The sequence below is a fragment of the Dysidea avara genome, chromosome 5 (genome assembly GCF_963678975.1).
Source record: "Dysidea avara chromosome 5, odDysAvar1.4, whole genome shotgun sequence".
In the NCBI taxonomy this organism is placed as follows: domain Eukaryota; kingdom Metazoa; phylum Porifera; class Demospongiae; order Dictyoceratida; family Dysideidae; genus Dysidea; species Dysidea avara.
The window spans coordinates 8,027,461-8,047,327 of record NC_089276.1 but is presented as its reverse complement, the minus strand read 5'-3'; the positions used below and the strand labels follow the sequence as shown (position 1 = coordinate 8,047,327).

Below are 19,867 nucleotides of genomic sequence, written 5' to 3'. Positions count from 1 at the left end.
AACAAGTCACCCTGTAGAGAGTTCAGCTAGAAGAAGTTGCATAGCAGAGAGTTCAGCTACAAAGCAACCACCATCTAGAGAGTTCAGCTGCAAACACATCACCCTGTAGAGAATTCAGCTACAAACAAATCGCCCAGTAGAGAGACCAGCTAGAAACAAGTCACCTTGTAGAGAGTTCAGCTAGAAGAAGTCACATTATAGAGAGTTCAGGTACAAAGAAACTACCATGTAGAGAGTTCAGCTGCAAACAAATCACTCTGTAGAAAGTTCAGCTATGAACAGATCACCCTGTACAGAGATCAGCTAGAAACAAGTCACCCTGTAGAGAGTTCAGCTAGAAGAAATTACCTTGTAGAGAGTTCAGCTACAAAGAAACCACCATGTAGAGAGTTCAGCTGCAAACAAATCACCCAGTAGAAAGTTCAACTATGAACAGATCACCCTGTTGAGAGTTCAGTTAGAAACAAGTCATCCTGTAGAGAGATCACCTAGAAGTATCACCTTGTAGAGAGTTCAGCTACAAACAAATCACATGTAGAGAGTTCAGCTACAAACAAATCACCCTGTAGAGAGATCAGCTAGAAGAAGTCACCTTGTAGAGAGTTCAGCTATAAAGAAACCACCATGTAGAGAATTCAGCTGCAAACAAACACCCTGTAGAGAACTCAGCTACAAACAAATCGCCCTGTAGAAAGATCAGCTAAAAGAAGTTACCTTGTAGGGATTTCAGCTACAAACAGATCACCCTGTAGAGAGTTCAGCTACAAAGAAATCATCATGTAGAGAGTTCAGCTGCAAAAAAAATCATCCTGTACAGAGTTCAGCTATGAAAAGATCACGCTGTAGAGAGTTCAGCTAGAAGAAGTCACCTTTTAGAGAGTTCAGCTACAAAGCAACCACCATGTAGAGAGTTCAGCTGCAAACACATCACCCTGTAGAGAATTCAGCTACAAACAAATCGCCCAGTAGAGAGACCAGCTAGAAATAAGTCACCCTGTAGACAGATCAGCTAGAAGAAGTTACCTTGTAGAGAGTTCAGCTAGAAGAAGTCACATTATAGAGAGTTCAGGTACAAAGAAACTACCATGTAGAGAGTTCAGCTGCAAACAAATCACTCTGTAGAAAGTTCAGCTATGAACAGATCACCCTGTACAGAGATCAGCTAGAAACAAGTCACCCTGTAGAGAGTTCAGCTAGAAGAAATTACCTTGTAGAGAGTTCAGCTACAAAGAAACCACCATGTAGAGAGTTCAGCTGCAAACAAATCACCCAGTAGAAAGTTCAACTATGAACAGATCACCCTGTTGAGAGTTCAGTTAGAAACAAGTCATCCTGTAGAGAGATCACCTAGAAGTATCACCTTGTAGAGAGTTCAGCTACAAACAAATCACATGTAGAGAGTTCAGCTACAAACAAATCACCCTGTAGAGAGATCAGCTAGAAGAAGTCACCTTGTAGAGAGTTCAGCTATAAAGAAACCACCATGTAGAGAATTCAGCTGCAAACAAACACCCTGTAGAGAACTCAGCTACAAACAAATCGCCCTGTAGAAAGATCAGCTAAAAGAAGTTACCTTGTAGGGATTTCAGCTACAAACAGATCACCCTGTAGAGAGTTCAGCTACAAAGAAATCATCATGTAGAGAGTTCAGCTGCAAAAAAAATCATCCTGTACAGAGTTCAGCTATGAAAAGATCACGCTGTAGAGAGTTCAGCTAGAAGAAGTCACCTTTTAGAGAGTTCAGCTACAAAGCAACCACCATGTAGAGAGTTCAGCTGCAAACACATCACCCTGTAGAGAATTCAGCTACAAACAAATCGCCCAGTAGAGAGACCAGCTAGAAATAAGTCACCCTGTAGACAGATCAGCTAGAAGAAGTTACCTTGTAGAGAGTTCAGCTGCAAACAAATCACCCTGTAGAGAATTCAACTACAAACAGATAACCCTGCAGAGAGTTCAGCTAGGGTCAAGTCACCCTGTAGAGAGAATCCTGTAAAGTGTTCATCTACGTACAAGCAGATCACCCTGTAGAGAGTTCAGCTACATTTCAAGTCACCCAGTAGAGAGATCAGCTGCAAATTATCCTGTGGGAATTAATTGACATGTAATAAATATATGCTCTCTTTTTATATTATGAACTCGTAATATATGCATTATATATATAATTTGTACATTTACTGATAAAATCAGAATGAGTTAAAGTATTTATAAAATCTGCTTCATCTTTTTCTTTTTCCTGTGGTAAAGAAAAATATATAGGTTAAAAAGCCCCAAAGCTGGCCATAGGCCGGTTTTGGGGTATACAAATACAAAAGAAGTGAAATCTAATCAAAAACAGCCAAGCTGTAAAAAAAGGAGTGCGGCCCTTGAAAAGGCTATGGTGAAAAAAGATGTGAAATCCAAGGTGGCGGCCAAGAAATGGCTGTGATGGTAGGTTAATGGTAAAAAATTTAATAACGACAATTCAGGTGAATTTTGTGCCAATTGACCAAGCGGCACCAAATTCACCTGAATTGTTGTTATTAAAATTTTTACCATTAACCTACCATCACAGCCATTTCTTGGCCGCCACCTTGGATTTCACATCTTTTTTCACCATAGCCTTTTCAAGGGCCGCACTCCTTTTTTTACAGCTTGGCTGTTTTTGATTAGATATTTATTACATGTCAATTATTCCCTACGGATAACTTGTTTGCAGTTGATCTCTCTACTGGGTGACTTGAAATGTAGCTGAAGTCTCTACAGGGTGATTTACTTGTAGATGAACTCTACAGGATTCTCTCATACAGGGTGACTTGTTTCTAGCTGAACTCTCTGCAGGGTTATCTGTTTGTAGTTGAACTCTCTACAGGATCATTTGTTTGTAGCTAAGCTCTCTACAGGGTGATTTTGTTTGTAGCTGAATTCTCTACAAAGTGATTTGTTCCTAGCTGATCTCTCTACTGGGTGACTTGTTTCTAGCTGATCTCTACTTTTTTCTATATAATCGATCTCTCTACAGGGTAACTTGTTTACACAGTAGCTGAACTCTCCACAGGGTGATTTGTTTCTATCTGATCTTTCTACAGGGTTACTTTGTCTGGCTTATCTCTCTAAAGGGTGATTTGTTTTTGTAGCTGAACTCTCTACAGGTCACTGGTTTCCAGCTGATCTCTCTACATGGTGACTTGTTTGTAGCTGAACTATCTGCAGGGTGATTTGTCCGTAGCTGAACTCTCTACAAGATGATCCTTCTAGCTGATCTTTCTACACGATGACTTGTTTCTAGCTGAACTATCTGCAGGGTGATTTGTTTGTATATAGCTGAACTCTCTACAAGGTGATCCTTCTAGCTGATTTCTCTACAGGATGACTTGTTTCTAGCTGAACGCTCTACAGGGTGATTTGTTTGTAGCTGAATTCTCTACAGGGTGACTTGGACTCTCTACATGATGGTTTCTTAGTAGCTAAACTCTCTACAAGGTAACTTCTTCTAGCTGATCTTTCTACAGGGCGGTTTGTTTGTAGCTGAATTCTCTACAGGGTGATTTGTTTGCAGCTGAACTTTCTACAGGGTGATTGTTTGTACCTGAACTCTCTACAAGGTAACTTCTTCTAGCTGATCTCTCTACAGGATGACTTGTTTCTAGCTAATCTCTCTACAGGGTGACTTGTTTCTAGCTGAACTCTCTACAGTGTGATTTGTTAAATTTGTGGCTGAGCTTTCTCTTGTTTCTAGTTCATCTCTCTATAGAGATAATTTTAACTTTTGTTTGTATAGCTGAACTCTTTACAGGGTGGTTTTTTGATTGGATGCTGAACTCTCTACATGGTGACTTGTTTGTACTACAGAGTGACTTGTTTGTAGCTGAACTCTCTACAGAGTGACTTACTTGTAGCTGAACATTGTATAAAGTAACTGGTTTGTAGCTGATCTCTTTAGGGTAGCTAACTTATATAGATGAACTCTCAACTGGGTAGTTCTTTGTAGCTGAACTCTCTACACAGTGACTTGTTTGTAGCTGAATTCTCTACAGAGTGAATTGTTGTAGCTGAACTCTCTACACGTGTTTATAGCTGAACTCTCTTCAGTGTGACTTGTAATGTTCTGAATCTCTACAGCGATATATTTGTAGCTGAACTCTCTACAGGGTGACTTGCTTTTAGCTGAATTGTCTATAAGATTAACTGGTTGTAGCTGAACTCCCTACAGAATAACTTGCAATGTAATATAATTCTATAATGGAGTAAGTTATAAACATAGCTGAATGCTCTATTATGGTGACTGTTCTATTAGAGTATCTTGATTTTGCATTTGCTAAACGTAGTTGGCTTTCGAATCACAACTCAGTGGTTTGTACTCTGATTCTTCTGTACTACTACAAGAACCTTCTATGATGATTATTCCGGCTACACACCAATTTTCAGCTCATTGCTCTAAGCGGTTTTCCTGGTAGGCGTGAAAACTAATAGTTTTTTTATTCATAAAAGTCGATTGCATAATTGTGACACAGGTTGGGTTTTGTGTCATATCTCGATGGTCTTTATCTAGATTACTTTCAAACCACAAAAAGGCACTCCTACGATAGTTACTCCATCTACATAGTAACTTTCAGCTCATCCCTTTAAGGGGTTTACCCTGTGGGTGTAACAGACCTTCGACCTTATTTTATGCGAATAATCGGTAATAATCCATGAATATTCATCAGGTTCCTACCAAACTTGGTACTGAGATCCGCTGTAATGAGCCCTTTAAGTGTGCCAAATTTCAGCCCAATTGGAGCATGTATTCGTGTTTTATGGCGGATTTTGCAAAGTTTGTGAAAAGAAGAAAAAACGAAGAAAAATAAACCAATGAAACTTTGGTCACTCGTATCTCCGAATTTTCTGGAGCAAGTTTCTTCAAATTAGATATGTACACTCTCTTACCTGGCCAGCACTTCTGTAGCAAAGTTGGTTCCAACTGGATAAGGGATCACAGAGCTACATAGGTGTGAAAATCGTGTTTTCTTTCTTCCTGTTAATATACTCACAGTGTGGCATGCCGGCTTCTTGGACTGCACGACACACTACCGTGTGTCTTGATAAATGACTACATGGGGCCATGGGTGGTGGTGGGGGGGGACTGGGGGGCTTAGTCCCCTCTCAGAATGATATCATACCGAAATTATTATTCTTGGAGTGGGGCTGAAAACCGTGATAAAGATCGATATACTCTAATAGAATGCTCAAATACCCTAATACTGTAATAGAGCAGTCAAGGCCTTCATAAAAATGTGTTCCTAAAAGTAACTTAAAAAAATAAATAAAAATAAAGTTGCCTACAGCGGGAATCGAGCCAGGTACTTCTTACTATAAGAGTTGGTGTCTTGTAAGAGTTGATGTCTTACTACTGTATCAAGTGTTTCCAGGTGGCTATAGGCTACTTTGTACTGCTTATAAATGCTATATTATGTTGATTAACCCTGTAGTCAAAACGTTTTTAACTGGAAAATAGCCTATTTTAAATAGTTTTGACTAAAAGTTGGTGTTTTAGTTAATATGTACCTATAAAATTGCTATAAATTAATTTTGGTGAACTTTGAGACTTTGTGAAAGCTAACATGGCTACAGCATGCCCCCCTGCTGCCAGAGACTCTATATTCCAGTCAGCCCCCCTCTCATATCAACTATTTCTTCCGCCACTGCATGGAACAATCTTACAAGTGGTTATGTTCATTAAATAATTTTAAACCAGCTGTAGGTAACTAATTTTATGACTTTAGATTTACATTTCATAGAGTTAATTTGTTTATATTGTACTTATTATTAGGCCTGGGGTACATACAACCAAGTACAACCACCAATGGGGCAATCTACAATGGGGCATGTACCAGCACAGTGTGTGTGGATGAAAAAGATGCACATACAGTAAACATAAGTGATATACGCAATTACAATCGTGATGGCCTGCTACTATTACGTTGTATCAAATACCCGACCATGGAAGACCACATAATGCATTGTCACAAGTTGAGGTGCAAGTGCATGCTCTCATATCTATGGTATTGAATCTCATGAGTCTGCATGCCTGCTAGCAATGAAGCTTATACATCCATTAACGCATAATCCAGAAAACTGGATTTACACTTAATAAATATGCATGCTTTGCACAAAGCACTGTAACTTTCGAAGCATCCATACTACGGCTAAGCAATTTATGTCATTCTACTCGTGATGTAGCAAGGATCAAAATGATACCTACAGTTTTACCCTAACACTTAATGGTGAAGCCAAAAGTAGCAGTGAAAATAACTTTTCGGTAAGGAAACACGCAAACCCTTTACATACCTTTATAAAATGGTCGAAAACTCGATGGTAGTTGATCCTATCGCTTTGCAACAACTTTCATTCAACGCTTTGTGAAATTCTGCATCAGGCCATATATGACTCATGTGAGTAAACTCACAATCGAAATAAACATGAGGCAAGAATTTAGAAACATGGAGATGTGACTCGTCGCTGTTCACCGCTTCATAACAAGTAAGCCACTGTAGTTACAGTGTTCATTTAACCTTTTCCAAGTAGCCCAGTAAACACACTTTTAATCTATGTGTATTTGTAGGCTGTAAGAATTAAGTTACCCCACCTAGTGTTGTCATGCATGCCCATATTGTGTAAAAACGCATTTCCGAAAAGTTTTCTGCGGGTTTAAGGGTTAAACAGTCCTAAAATTATAATGTTTAATGAGGATGAATCAGGGTACTGGATTAAGATATGCATGGCTGCTGAAGTTTCCAAGAGCAGACATCAATGATAAAAGAAGCAGGGTATTTCACTAGAAACTGTTATCTTACGTTTTTTTAGATGGGCTGGGCCATATGTCCTAAAATGATAACATGATATACTACAAGATGAAATTACATTTACAGTGGTGTGGCAATGGTACAGTAATAGGAAATACAGTACACAATACAGGAGATACAATGCAGGTGATACACAAAACTGTATGCAAGCCAATAAAGGAGACAGCCAAGCTATCCATAAGCCAGGAGAAGGAAAAATGTACAATACAAGAAAATATTAAAACATACCACGCTCTTTACAATACATTTACAAACACTAGAGGTAGCTAAGCCAACTACAACTTATATAGCAAGCCAGGTGTAAGTACAAAATAATACAAATAAACATACCGCTATTAATCTTTTTCCTGGTCTTGTGCAGCTGGCATGGTGAACTTCGTGTTGGGTGTGGCCACCTTAATTACTTTCCTTTGCATGGAATGTGTCCACTGGCAACTGGCATGATGACTTGAGACTTGGTCTGCCAGCTGGCAACAATTCCAAAAACAAATGATCAGTAGTTTGTTCGTCTAAATCGCTGTTTGAATCTGCCTGGTTGATTAACTGCATTGTAGTGGGCATCACGTGCTAGCTGTTTTGTTTGGCGTTAAATAGAATAGTCATATGGTTTCTATCACCTCCACGAAAACTCCCGCCCATTATACGATTGCCTCTTCGTTCAACATGGATTCTATTCCCAGTGAGTGCGAAGCCTTAGGCCTTGTAGTTTTCTCAAACATTATTAATTTTATTATTTATTTATTGGTGTATTTATTCATTCATTATTATTTATTACATAATTTTAACCGCATTTTGTATTATTTTTAGTACTTGGTTGTATAATAAGCATAGTTAACTTTCGTTGTGTTTGTTGTATGTATGTAAATGAACAGGTGCAGTACAGCCTCAACTATCATAATCATATACTTAAATAGAGCATTTAAGTGCATAATAATTATTAATAATCAATATTCACCTCCCACCCACATCAGTTTTGCTACACTGTGTAGTGGGAACAAGCAATATAATTATGGTAAATAGACAATAATCAACCATATAATTTATTGTAATTTAACACATTTCATAATTCATGAGTTATTTTGTAATTCAGTAATTACATTGTTATGCACAGCTCAGGAAGGGTAGTTTGGACAAACCACTTTAAATCACAAATTATGCACAGAAGTATCTTCTCAACTGTTTATTATATATGTTTTCTTATATGAATTGTTTAGTCGAGGCTGCCGCTCATATTCATTCACATATGACCCCTTTCTCCTCATAGGAATTCATTATATTCTGGTAGCTTACGGAGCTAGATGTACTATTTTAATAGCATATCTATCTCAGTTCTCCAACAAACCTCAGTTCAGTTTCTCAGTTATGTTGGAGAACTGAGGTAAGTAGTTCTAATGCTGCCAAATGCAGCTAGTCAAGGGGGTCTAAGGGCATGCTCCCTTTGGAAAATTTAGTATATAAATGTCACATTTTGAAATGCTACTTGGAGGCAATTGGGGTACAACACTGTGTGCAAGATGCTAGCTAGCTAGCTAGCTAACTGACAAGTGTTCAATTTTAGGGATAAAACTGGACAATGATTAAAAAAACACCTCTATGACACTGTTTAACTGCTAAACCTTACCATTATTTGTGCTCATTAATAAAATGAACTGTAAGGGATGAATGAATGTTTCTAAAGTAGAAGCAAAGCCAAAGTTTAAATGTAACAGTAATTATTGTAGAGGCACTTGATACGGACAAAGTGGACATGAAGCTGTCCTGGATGAAAGACAGGTTATATAAGTGATGTTTCTACCAGTTGTTAATAATCTTTATTAAATAAATGCTAAGTATTGCATGTTTACTACTTTTACTATGGCTTTGTCAAGTTAGATGAAAGTTCTATTTTATTTCAACCAAAAGGTGGTGAAGCTCTGGTCTCAGTGGTTACACCTACTCTGAACGCCCTTGCCCTATAGATGACTCGCTATATTAGCTGTGTGTGTACATTGATTTATGATGTGCGTTTCTCAGTCACCAAACCCATTAGATAAGTTTTGATAAATCCTCACCATTAAGAGTAGTCATGACAGTAGTATCACCAGCATTGTTAGTGATGGTACACTGATAGTCACCACCATCTAGTGGGGCCATATTGTCCAGTATCAGTTCCTGCATAGAAGACACTACTGAATTGTCCCTTAATCGTAACCACTCATAGGTATTGCCAGGACCACCATCAGCATAACATGTGTAGGTGACCATATTGATGACTACTACTTCAGTAACTGTAGCATTGAATGGAGCAACTACAGGATATCAAATATATGTAATAAATCTCAACATCTCAACAATATTCTGAAAGATGCTATCCATGCAAAATAGCCAAGCTGTAAAAAAGGGTATTCCCTTTAACAGCCTTGGTGGAAAAGTGTAAAATCAAAAGGTGGCAGCCAACAAATGGCTGCAATGATGTTAATGCATTACAATCCTGCACCTTTGTATTTTAATGCTATAAACTGGCTTTGGGTTCATTTTTACCTGGTTACTGACATTTCCTGACCCTACTTTGTTCCCCTGCATTAGTAGAGTGCCAACTCTGAACTTATGGACAATGAAAGTTCATATTTTACAAAGTAGTATGTTTCTGTTACGATATTCTGAGCAGACAGCTTTGTTAGTATATGTACTTGGATACAGGTGACTTGGTCCTATGCTGCAATAGCATTGACTACACTAGCACTCAGTGCAGTGTGGTGTACAAGTACTGTAGCATATTACCATTTACTAATGCTTGATGAATGCAGTTGAAGTATGTTTCACTGGAAGAAACCACTAAACACAAGTATAAGAAAAAATTTGGAATTTTAAACTAGAGTAGGGACAATGCAGTACCACTGCAATTAAATGTACTGAAATAAGCTGGAGCACAGTAGGGATATTCACTTATTATTATTATTATTTACCATTACAGTGAAACTTCGCTCAGCAAAGGTTATACACAGATGTACAATACAAAAGATCATACAATTATTGCACTATCAAAGTAATTATATAATGAGTTGCAGTCAATCACGGTGCTGGGTTGTTCCACGTGGGGATTGTGCTTGGGATGAAGGAATATTTGAACGGGTTCTTATTGTTTTTACGGTATCTGGACATTACGTACTACTCTGATCCAGCTTGTTTTAGTACTTTTTATTGTAGCAATACTACATTGTCCATACTCTGGTTTACAATTCCTATTTTTTTCGTATACTTGTTTGTGAACTTTTTTTGTCAATTCATGACCACTATTAAAAGCTCACATATGTAATACAATTCTAGTTTAAATCATATTCATGAGTAAGATCACGATCTGCAGCAATCATGAATCTAATAATTATATTTATAAAAGCACAAGGGTTGTCCACTTACATTCCAGCTGCACCTACTTCTGACACACACCAATGGCACCAATGTCTGGCGTAGCTGCCAGACTGAATCACTTACACACTGCTATGCCAGACTAACTCAATTACAACAATACCCTACTTTCATACATACACTTTGTGCATACCATTCTACAAGCAGTCCATTTCCTGGAGGAAGACGACATCTCATTTACAATGGAGAACAGCTCACTGAACTAGCCATACATGTATTCCAATATATTGGTGCAATAATATTGTGAAACGTGCATGCCCGGAGATCAAAGCCATACAGTGTTATGACCACTACAGGATAAAAGTAAGACAATAGTGCATGTATTGTATGGCTATCAATATGCCAAAGGTTTCTTAATAAGTGAATCCGAAGCATTTCTGTGAAAGAAGTAGACAAACTGTAGCTGTAGCTACTTTTCTGCTATGCTTTACTGAACGCATCAGGCAGTAGAAAATTAAATATTTTAAAAATTCTGTAGAAACTAGACAAAAACATTTCGAGTTAATCTGAAGGCACTTTTGAGCTATATTTTACCCAACCAATAACTGTTATGTTTTCATGAGGGGAAATCAAGGCAAGTTTTTGGGTGATATTTTATCATGGGCCACATCCACACCTTCATCATCCCTACTATACAGTACTATCATACTGTATGATAGTGTACACAAAAATATTAGTCTTAGAGGCATTGGTTGTGTGACTTTTATATGTGTGACTGTTGTATTAGAATATGTGACTGATATTCAAAGGTTTTTTGGTTGTTCTTAATTAAAGTATGCATCTCATAATTGGTTTAGTCCACCAAGCACTGGCCTTATTTTGATATCCCATTGCTGTTTGGGGCTTACTTTACCCTAGTCATTAGCAGAAATGCGGTGACTACTCTATTAGAGAGTTTTGTCGTAGTTCAACTTGCATCTGTACAAGAAAGTCATCAGTGGTGGGACTTGGTATTTGAATCTTTTGTACTGTTTAAGGTAGCTTTAACCATGACGGATTACTGGCTGTACAATGACAGCCATTGTGAATCATTTATGTGGACAAAGAAGATGGAAAGAATACTGTGGTAGTTGAAAGTGATAAACAATGATGCTACTTAGGAGAAAATAGCTCAGAAAACAATGAAACGATTTCTGAGGCTATTTAAATCACAAGAGAATTGACTACAAAAGCAATGGTAAACTGGTTTATAATTTACAATACATTCACTTCCAGGTGCCATCTAACACATGGCTTTTAGAGGCTTGTCACATGCTGTCAAGTGATGAAGATATGTTGCACAGTTCAGGAGCAAGGCATACATAGTGGATAAGTAATTCATACACAGCAGACAGAAGTTATTGGTTTTTATTTATGGATAAAACGCTTGTATGTCATTGGTTATATTGTTGTATAGCAGGAAACAAAGTAACTACAGCTCTTTCCAGTGGCACCAGGATTACTGTGCTGACCTTTGTAACATCCTTGATGAAACTACAGTGCTGTTCGATTTTATTTTACAATGTGCTTAAAGCATTAAAATACTTTAGTGTTTGGTTCGCTAGAGTGAGTGTATTTTTTAATCGTGCATAAAACTTGAAATTTTGGTGGAATTACAATTAGTAGATTATTAAGTACTATTGGCAAGGTTTAGTTTTGAATCATGTGGAAATGCCAAGTGAATACACAAACCGGACAATAATTGATGTATGCAAGTTATCGAATAGATGATAAACGATGTTGACAGTCAATAATATTTATGCTTTATACCACTGTCTTTGGCCGAATGCTACTAAAGAATGCTTTCAAGTGACACTATTGCTTTGGAAGCTGGTATGTTGTGGATACGTAGAATGCTAAATTGCCTATCACTGGGTATAAAAAGTTTGTGCATAATCTTGTTTTAAACAAGATTCCTATAGGTTGGCATACAACAAGGTTGATAAACAGTTTGATTTTTCAGTATTTTTCCTTTGCACATGATATTAACTAACTAATGGACCTATACTGCCTATACGTCTCTTTAGACTCACCAGAGACTTATTATGAAGGATGCTTTCCAAGGTGGTTTGTGGTGTGTGTTCTATTAGAATTTTGCACAAAAACATGGGCAATCTCTACTATAAACCACCGTTATGGCTCATGATGTGGTTAGCCAGAAAGGCTTTTCATCCTCACTAGCTACAAAACAAGCAGATAGTATGATTTCTCCAATAAGAGTTGCAGGAAGTAACAATTTCACTTAGCTAGTTGCTAATTTTTCAACAATGCTGACTGATCTTAATGACTACTTTAAGTAATTTATGCCATTGCACATACTATAAAGCACTCTTCTCTTCCCTTTCCAACAATAACGAAATGTACAGACACATTGAATGTATAAATAAACACTTACTAAATAAAGTAGCTTCATTGGAGGTGACATTACCAACACCAGCATCAGTTGCCTCACAACTATATGCACCCCCATCAGTAGCTATGACATTGGTTATCATCAGAGTGGCGGTATTGAAATCTGATGCCACTGCTATGTGTCCAGGATCAGCTATCAGTTCAGCACCATCAAATAGCCATCTAAAAGTGATTGGGTTTGTTCCTCCAAAAGTTTCACAGGTAAAAGTAACGTTGCCGCCAATATCAACAGTCTGGTCCATTGGCTGTGTAGTAATCATTACTGTGAGAATATAACAAAGGGCACAGCATTATGTGAGATATTACTGTAGATTATCCTGATCTGTACCATTTATTATAGAAGGTGTACAACAAAAGTTATGTAATAATGAAGTCACAGATGAACATAGGAGTATCAGCTAATACAACAACAACAAAAATCAGCATAATTTGATTAACACTGCAAGCTTCCTGAGAAATACTATACATGGGGTTGGTCTGAAGACATTTTTGGGCTTGGCTGTGCCTAACCAATGCTGCCTAGCTGGAAATTGAGACTGAGTTTAGGGTGGTATTTTTGGCTGGAAAAGCCCAGCTCTTCACAACCCCTAACATACGGGTCATTCCATGTCAAATCAACAAGGAATTTAGGGTCACCTCTCAGATTTTGACGAAACTTGGTGTGTTTGTAGTACCTGTGATGCTTATCACTCATGCAAATTTTTAGCTCCATACACCCAATAGTTTCTAATTTATGACCACAAATATTTTGAATATTTATTGAAAAATTGGTCCATTCCTAGTTACAAAATTGACTGTAACTTCACACTGTGTAAATATTTTTAAACACAATTTTCACTGATGGAAGACCATTGATCAACCTTTCCAGTGATTCCTAAATTATGGGATATCTACTTAATTATGGTTCAAAAATACTTTATTGAAAATTTTAATCCTTTATATTTCAAAAAAGGCTGTTTGAAATTCTTAGAATTTTTTTATGAATAATAGTTACGTTATGGTCTATGTTGGATAAAATTTTTGTGGTGGGACCACTATGAGCTCAAGAGATATAATGAATTATGTTGTGATATGTAGTGGAATTTTTAGCCTATATTATTGCTATATGCGAGTGTACACCTCCAATAACTACTCACAACAAGGCCATGCCAAGTTTGTCTTACAGAGTGAAGGTGTCTAGGCACAGTGCAACCTGTATTAGTGACCACCTGTATTGAAAGGTCACCTGTATTGAAGACCACTTATGTGCTGCAGTTAATTTATGCTTCTTTAATTGGACATTAATGCATAGCACCAAAGCATCAACCTGTTCTAGCAAATCCAAAAATGGTCCTTATTAGACAGGTTGACTTCAAATCACAGATCTGACCACCATGTGTCCATGTAAATGTAGTATCATCTCTTCAGAAATATCTTCTTTATCAAGTTGAATCCCACTATAGTGCACTTAGCCCTATTAAGTTGTGTATGTGGCTGCATAGGTACGTATAACAGAACTCCTCAAAAGGGATACCTGGACACCTTGATAACAAGGACACCTCCCACTCTAGTGGTGCACATACCTTTGAACCAAGATGCTTTCTGTGGCCCATGTAATATGACCACTTTATTACAGTCCTAGGAATGGAGGGGTTTTTACAATATACATGCATTACTAGCACCTCAATGTGTGAAATTAATTTTAAAATTACTTTATAGTTGTGGCCACTTTGAAGATCAAGACAAAAATTCATGCACACACTCACACAATAGGTAAACATGTTGACCACATTTTCATGTGTATTTAACATTTACCTGTACTGATTTTCAAAGCGTAAATGCAAAATACTTTGAAAAACCATTTAGTAATTGCAGTACTATAAATCACACATTGAGGTGCAAACAGTGTTCATAATATAAAAAAAACCTCTTGGTACAAGTAATGCAACTACTGCATACCGTGTGACTCCTCTATTCCCTGGACCCACTGATTAAGTGTTCCATTTTTGAGAAACCACAGACTTCTTGGATTCAAATGTATGTACGTTTATGAAGTGAGATCATGAATGGCTATACACAGCCCAAGTATCCTTTTTGAGGAGGTCTATTGTACCTATGCAAACACGTATTTAACTTGAATAGTGTGGAGTGGGGCTACATAGTATGTGCAATACGGTGGGATTTGACTTAATAAATAAGGTATTTCTGAAGAGATGGTACAGCATTCACATGTTTATAGATACATGCTGATCTCATTTAAAGTCCACCTTCCAATAAAGACTGCTTTTGGATTTGCTAGAAAGGGTTGATGCTATGGTGTTATACATTGATATCTGATTAAAGAAGTATAAATTAACTGCAACATATAGGTGGCCTTTCAATACAGGTGGTCACTAATACAGGTTGCACGCACCTAGACACCTTCACTCCGTAAGACAAACTTATCATGGCCTTGTTGTGCGTGGTTATTGGAGTACTCCCATACAGCAATAATAGATTACAAAATTCCACTACACACCACAACATCATTCATTATATATCTTGAGCCCATTGTGGTCCCACCACAAAATTTTTATCAATCATAGACTATGACCCAATCATCATTCACAAAAAAATGCAAAGAATTTCAAGCAGCCTTGTTTGAAATATAAAGGATTAAAGTTTTCAACAAAGTATTTTTGAACCATAATTAAGTAGATATCCCATAACTTAGGGATCACTGGAAAGGTCAATCAACAGTCTTTTATCAGTGAAAAGTGTATTTAAAAATATTTACACAGTGTGAAACTACAGTCGATTTTGTAACTAGAGATGGACCAATTTTTCAAGAAATATTCAAAATATTTGTGGTCATAAATCAGAAACTATTGGGTGTATGTAGCCAAAAATTTGCATAAGTGATAAGCATCACAGGTACTACAAACACACCAAGTTCCATCAAAATCTGAGAGGTGACCCTAAATTCCTTGTTGATTTGACATGGAATGACCCATACAGTACTATCCTACTGTATCATACTGTATCGTATTGTATGATGTATGCATCTTTTTTTATATACAGCAGCTATCTACATTAACATTTAGATGAACATGCTAAGTTGCTTATGTTTACCTAGCTAAAAAGCTCCATTATTTTCATTAGCTATGCCCTTCAACAACCTGCCCAAATTTTATTGAGATTTTAACAATTATTGATTGACAAAGTGGGTAGACAAATGATTTGAGTAATCTCGACTTTCTGATTGGCCATTATGTTGTATTTGCAGGTTTAATAGCTCCTATGATGTCAGATCCACCAGTTACACTAAATAGGGTATAGATATTTTCTATGACGTACCATAAACTATGGTACAGGATCTGCAACCATAACCAGTACCTTGCTTGGGACACCTGTGTGGGACGTTGGTAATGTTATTACTATCTAATCCAAAACAGCCAAGCTGTAAAAAAAGTGTGCGGCCCTCAGAAAGGCTATGGTGAAAAAAGATGTGAAATCCAAGGTGGCGGCCAAGAAATGGCTGTGATGGTAGGTTAATGGTAAAAATTTTAATAACGACAATTCAGGTGAATTTTTGTGCCGCTTCACAAAATTTACCTAAATTGTCATTATTAAAATTTTTACCATTAACCTACCATCACAGCCATTTCTTGGCCGCCACCTTGGATTTCACATCTTTTTTCACCATAGCCTTTCTGAGGGCCGCACACTTTTTTTACAGCTTGGCTGTTTTGGATTAGATTTCATTTCTTTTTGTATTTGTATACCCCAAAGCCGGCCTATGGCCAGCTTTGGGACTATTTTAACCTATGTTTTTTTTCTTTACCACAGGAAGAAGAAAAGATGAAGTAGATGTACTTTAAATATTTTATCAGTAAATGTACAAATTATATATATAATACATATGTGACCGGATTTGCGAAAAGGGGTCTTCCACACACATCCAATTTGCCAACTTTGACAATTGATAACTTCAGATTGGAAAGAGCTATTGCCTTGAAATTTGGGCAGTGGTGAGCACCACTATAGCTGAATACATGGTCAAATTTTCAGATTAATATGTTACTTGAACACTGAGTTATGGTCTCCAACGTATACGGAATTGGATGTGTGTGGAAGACCCCTTTTCGCAAATCCGGTCACATATATTGATTACAGAAATCTCCATGGTGGTTTCTTTGTAACTGAACACTCTACAAGGTGACTTCTTCTAATTGCTCTCTCTACAGGGTGAATAGTTTGTAGCTGAACGATCTACAAGGTAACTTCTTCTAGCTGATCTCTCTACAGGGTGATGTGTTTGTAGCTGAATTCTGTATAGGTGATTTGTTTGCAGCTGAGCTCTTTACAGAATGGTTTCTTTGTAGCTGAACTCTCTAAAAGGTAACTTCTTCTAACTGATCTTTCTACAGGGCAATTTGTTTCTGGCAGAATTTTCTACAGGGTGATTTCTTTGCAGCTGAACTCTCTACATGGTGGTTTCTTTGTAGCTGAACTCTCTACAAGGTAATTTCTTCTAGCTGATCTCTCTACAGGGAGATTTGTTTGTAGCTGAACTATCTACAAGGTAACTTCTTATAGCTGATCTCTCTACAGGGTGATTTGTTCGTAGCTGAATTCTGTACAGGTGATTTGTTTGCAGCTGAGCTCTTTACAAAATGGTTTCTTTGTAGCTGAACTTTCTCCAAGGTAACTTCTTCTAACTGATCTTTCTACAGGGTGATTTGTTTGTAGCTGAACTATCTACAAGGTAATTTCTTCTAGCTGATCTCTCTACAGGGTGATTTGTTTGTAGCTGAATTCTGTACAAGTGATTTGTTTGCAGCTGAGCTCTTTACAGAATGGTTTCTTTGTAGCTGAACTCTCTACAGGGTGATTTGTTTGTAGCTGAAATCCCTACAAGGTAACTTATTCTAGCTGATCTTTCTACAGGGCGATTTGTTTGTAGCTGAGTTCTCTACAGGGTGTTTGTTTGCAGCTGAATTCTCTACATGGTAGTTTCTTTATAGCTGAACTCTCTACAAGGTGACTTCTTCTAGCTGATCTCTCTACAGGGTGATTTGTTTGTAGCTGAATACTCTACAGGTGATTTGTTTGTAGCTGAACTCTCTACAAGGCGATACTTCTAGGTGATCTCTCTACAGGATTCCTTGTTTCTAACTGAACTCTCAACAGGGTGATCTGTTCATAGTTGAACTTTCTACTGGGTGATTTGTTTGCAGCTGAACTCTCTAAATGGTTGTTTCTTTGTAGCTGAATTCTCTACAAGGTAATTTTCTTCTAGCTGAACTCTCTACAGGGTGACTTGTTTCTAGCTGATCTCTCTACAGGGTGATCTGTTCATAGCTGAACTTTCTACAGGGTGATTTGTTTGCAGCTGAACGCTCTACATGGTAGTTTCTTTGTAGCTGAACTCTCTACAATGTGACTTCTTCTAGCTGAACTCTCTACAAGGTGACTTGTTTCTAGCTCATCTCTCTACAGGGTGACTTGTTTCTAGCTGAACTCTCTACAGGTGATTTGTTTGTAGCTGAACTCTCTACATGGTGGTTTCGTTGTAGCTGAACTCTCTACAAGGTAACTTCTTCTAGCTGATCTTTTTACACTACATATTTGTTTGTAGCTGAGTTTTCTACAGGGTGATTTGTTTGCAGCTGAACTCTCTGCATGTGAGTTTCATTGTAGCTGAACTCTCTACAATGTGACTTCTTCTAGCTGAACTCTCTACAGGGTGATTTGTTTCTAGCTGAACTCTCTACAGGTGATTTGTTTCCAGCTGAACTCTCTACATGGTGGTTTCTTTGTAGCTGAACTCTCTACAAGGTAACTTCTTCTAACTGATCTTTCTACAGGATAATTGAGTTTTTTGCAGCTGAACTCTTTACATGGTGGTTGCTTTGTAGCTGAACTCTCTAAAAGGTGACTTCTTCTAGCTGAACTCTCTACAGGATGATTTGTTTGCAGCTGAACTCTCTACATGATGATTTCTTTGTAGCTGAACTCTCTACAGGGTGATTTGTTTGTAGCTGAAATCCCTACAAGGTAACTTCTTCTAGCTGATCTTTCTACAGGGCGATTTGTTTGTAGCTGAGTTCTCTATAGGGTGATTTTTTTGCAGCTGAACTCTCTACGTGGTAGTTTCTTTGTAGCTGAACTCTCTACAATGTGTCTTCTTCTAGCTGAACTCTCTACAGGGTGACTTGTTTTTAGCTGATCTCTCTACAGGGTGACTTGTTTCTAGCTGAACTCTCTACAGGTGATTTGTTTGCAGCTGAACTCTCTACATGGTGGTTTCTTTGTAGCTGAACTCTCTACAAGGTAACTTCTTCTAGCTGATCTTTCTACAGGGTGATTTGTTTGTAGCTGAATTCTCTACAGGGTGATTTATTTGCAGCTGAACTCTCTACAAGGTGACTTCTTCTAGCTGAACTCTCTGCAGAGTGATTGATAGCTGAATTCTCTACATGGTGGTTTCTTTGTAACTGAACTCTCTACAGGGTGATTTGTTTGTAGCTGAACTCTCTACAGGGTGATCTGTTCGTAGCTGAGCTCCCTATAAGGTAACTTCTTCTAGCTAATCTTTCTACAGGGCGATTTGTTTGTAGCTGAGTTCTCTACAGGGTGATTTGTTCGCAGCTGAACTCTCTACGTGGTAGTTTCTTTGTAGCTGAACTCTCTACAATGTGACTTCTTCTAGCTGAACTCTCTACAAGGTGACTTGTATCTAGCTGATCTCTCTACAGGGTGACTTGTTTCTATCTGAACTCTCTACAGGTGATTTGTTTGCAGCTGAACTCTCTACATGGTTTATTTCTTTGTAACTGAACTCCCTGCAAGGTGACTTCTTCTAGCTGATCTCTCTACAGGGAGATTTGCTTGTAGCTTAACTCTCTACAGGTGATTTGTTTGCAGCTGAACTCTCTACATGATGGTTTTTTTGTAGCTGAACTCTCTACAAGGTAATTTCTTCTAGCTGATCTCTCTACAGGCCGATTTGTTTGTAGCTGAACTCTCTACATGATGGTTTCTTTGTAGCTGAACTCTCTACAAGGTGATTTCTTCTATAGCTGATCTTTCTACAGGGTGATTTGTTTGTAGTTGAACTCTCTACATGATAGTTTCTTTGTAGCTGAACTCTCTACAAGGTGATTTCTTCTATAGCTGATCTTTCTACAGGGTGATTTATTTGTACCTGAACTATCTACATGATGGTTTCTTCGTAGCTGAACTCTCTACAAGGTAACTTCTTCTAGCTGATCTCTCTACAGGAC

General features: G+C 37.7%; 1 protein-coding gene across 1 annotated transcript in view; it reads right to left on the bottom strand.

The window, feature by feature from the left end:
• LOC136254967 (uncharacterized) overlaps positions 1–19,867 on the bottom strand; it is an 80,025-nt gene that overhangs the window by 52,137 nt on the left and 8,021 nt on the right. Inside the window, exons 2-3 of the mRNA XM_066047687.1 lie at positions 12,604–12,882; positions 8,876–9,112 (exon numbers count right to left, since the gene is read on the bottom strand). Coding sequence (XP_065903759.1) covers positions 8,876–9,112; positions 12,604–12,882 — 516 coding nt within the window. The remainder of the gene's footprint in view (positions 1–8,875; positions 9,113–12,603; positions 12,883–19,867) is intronic.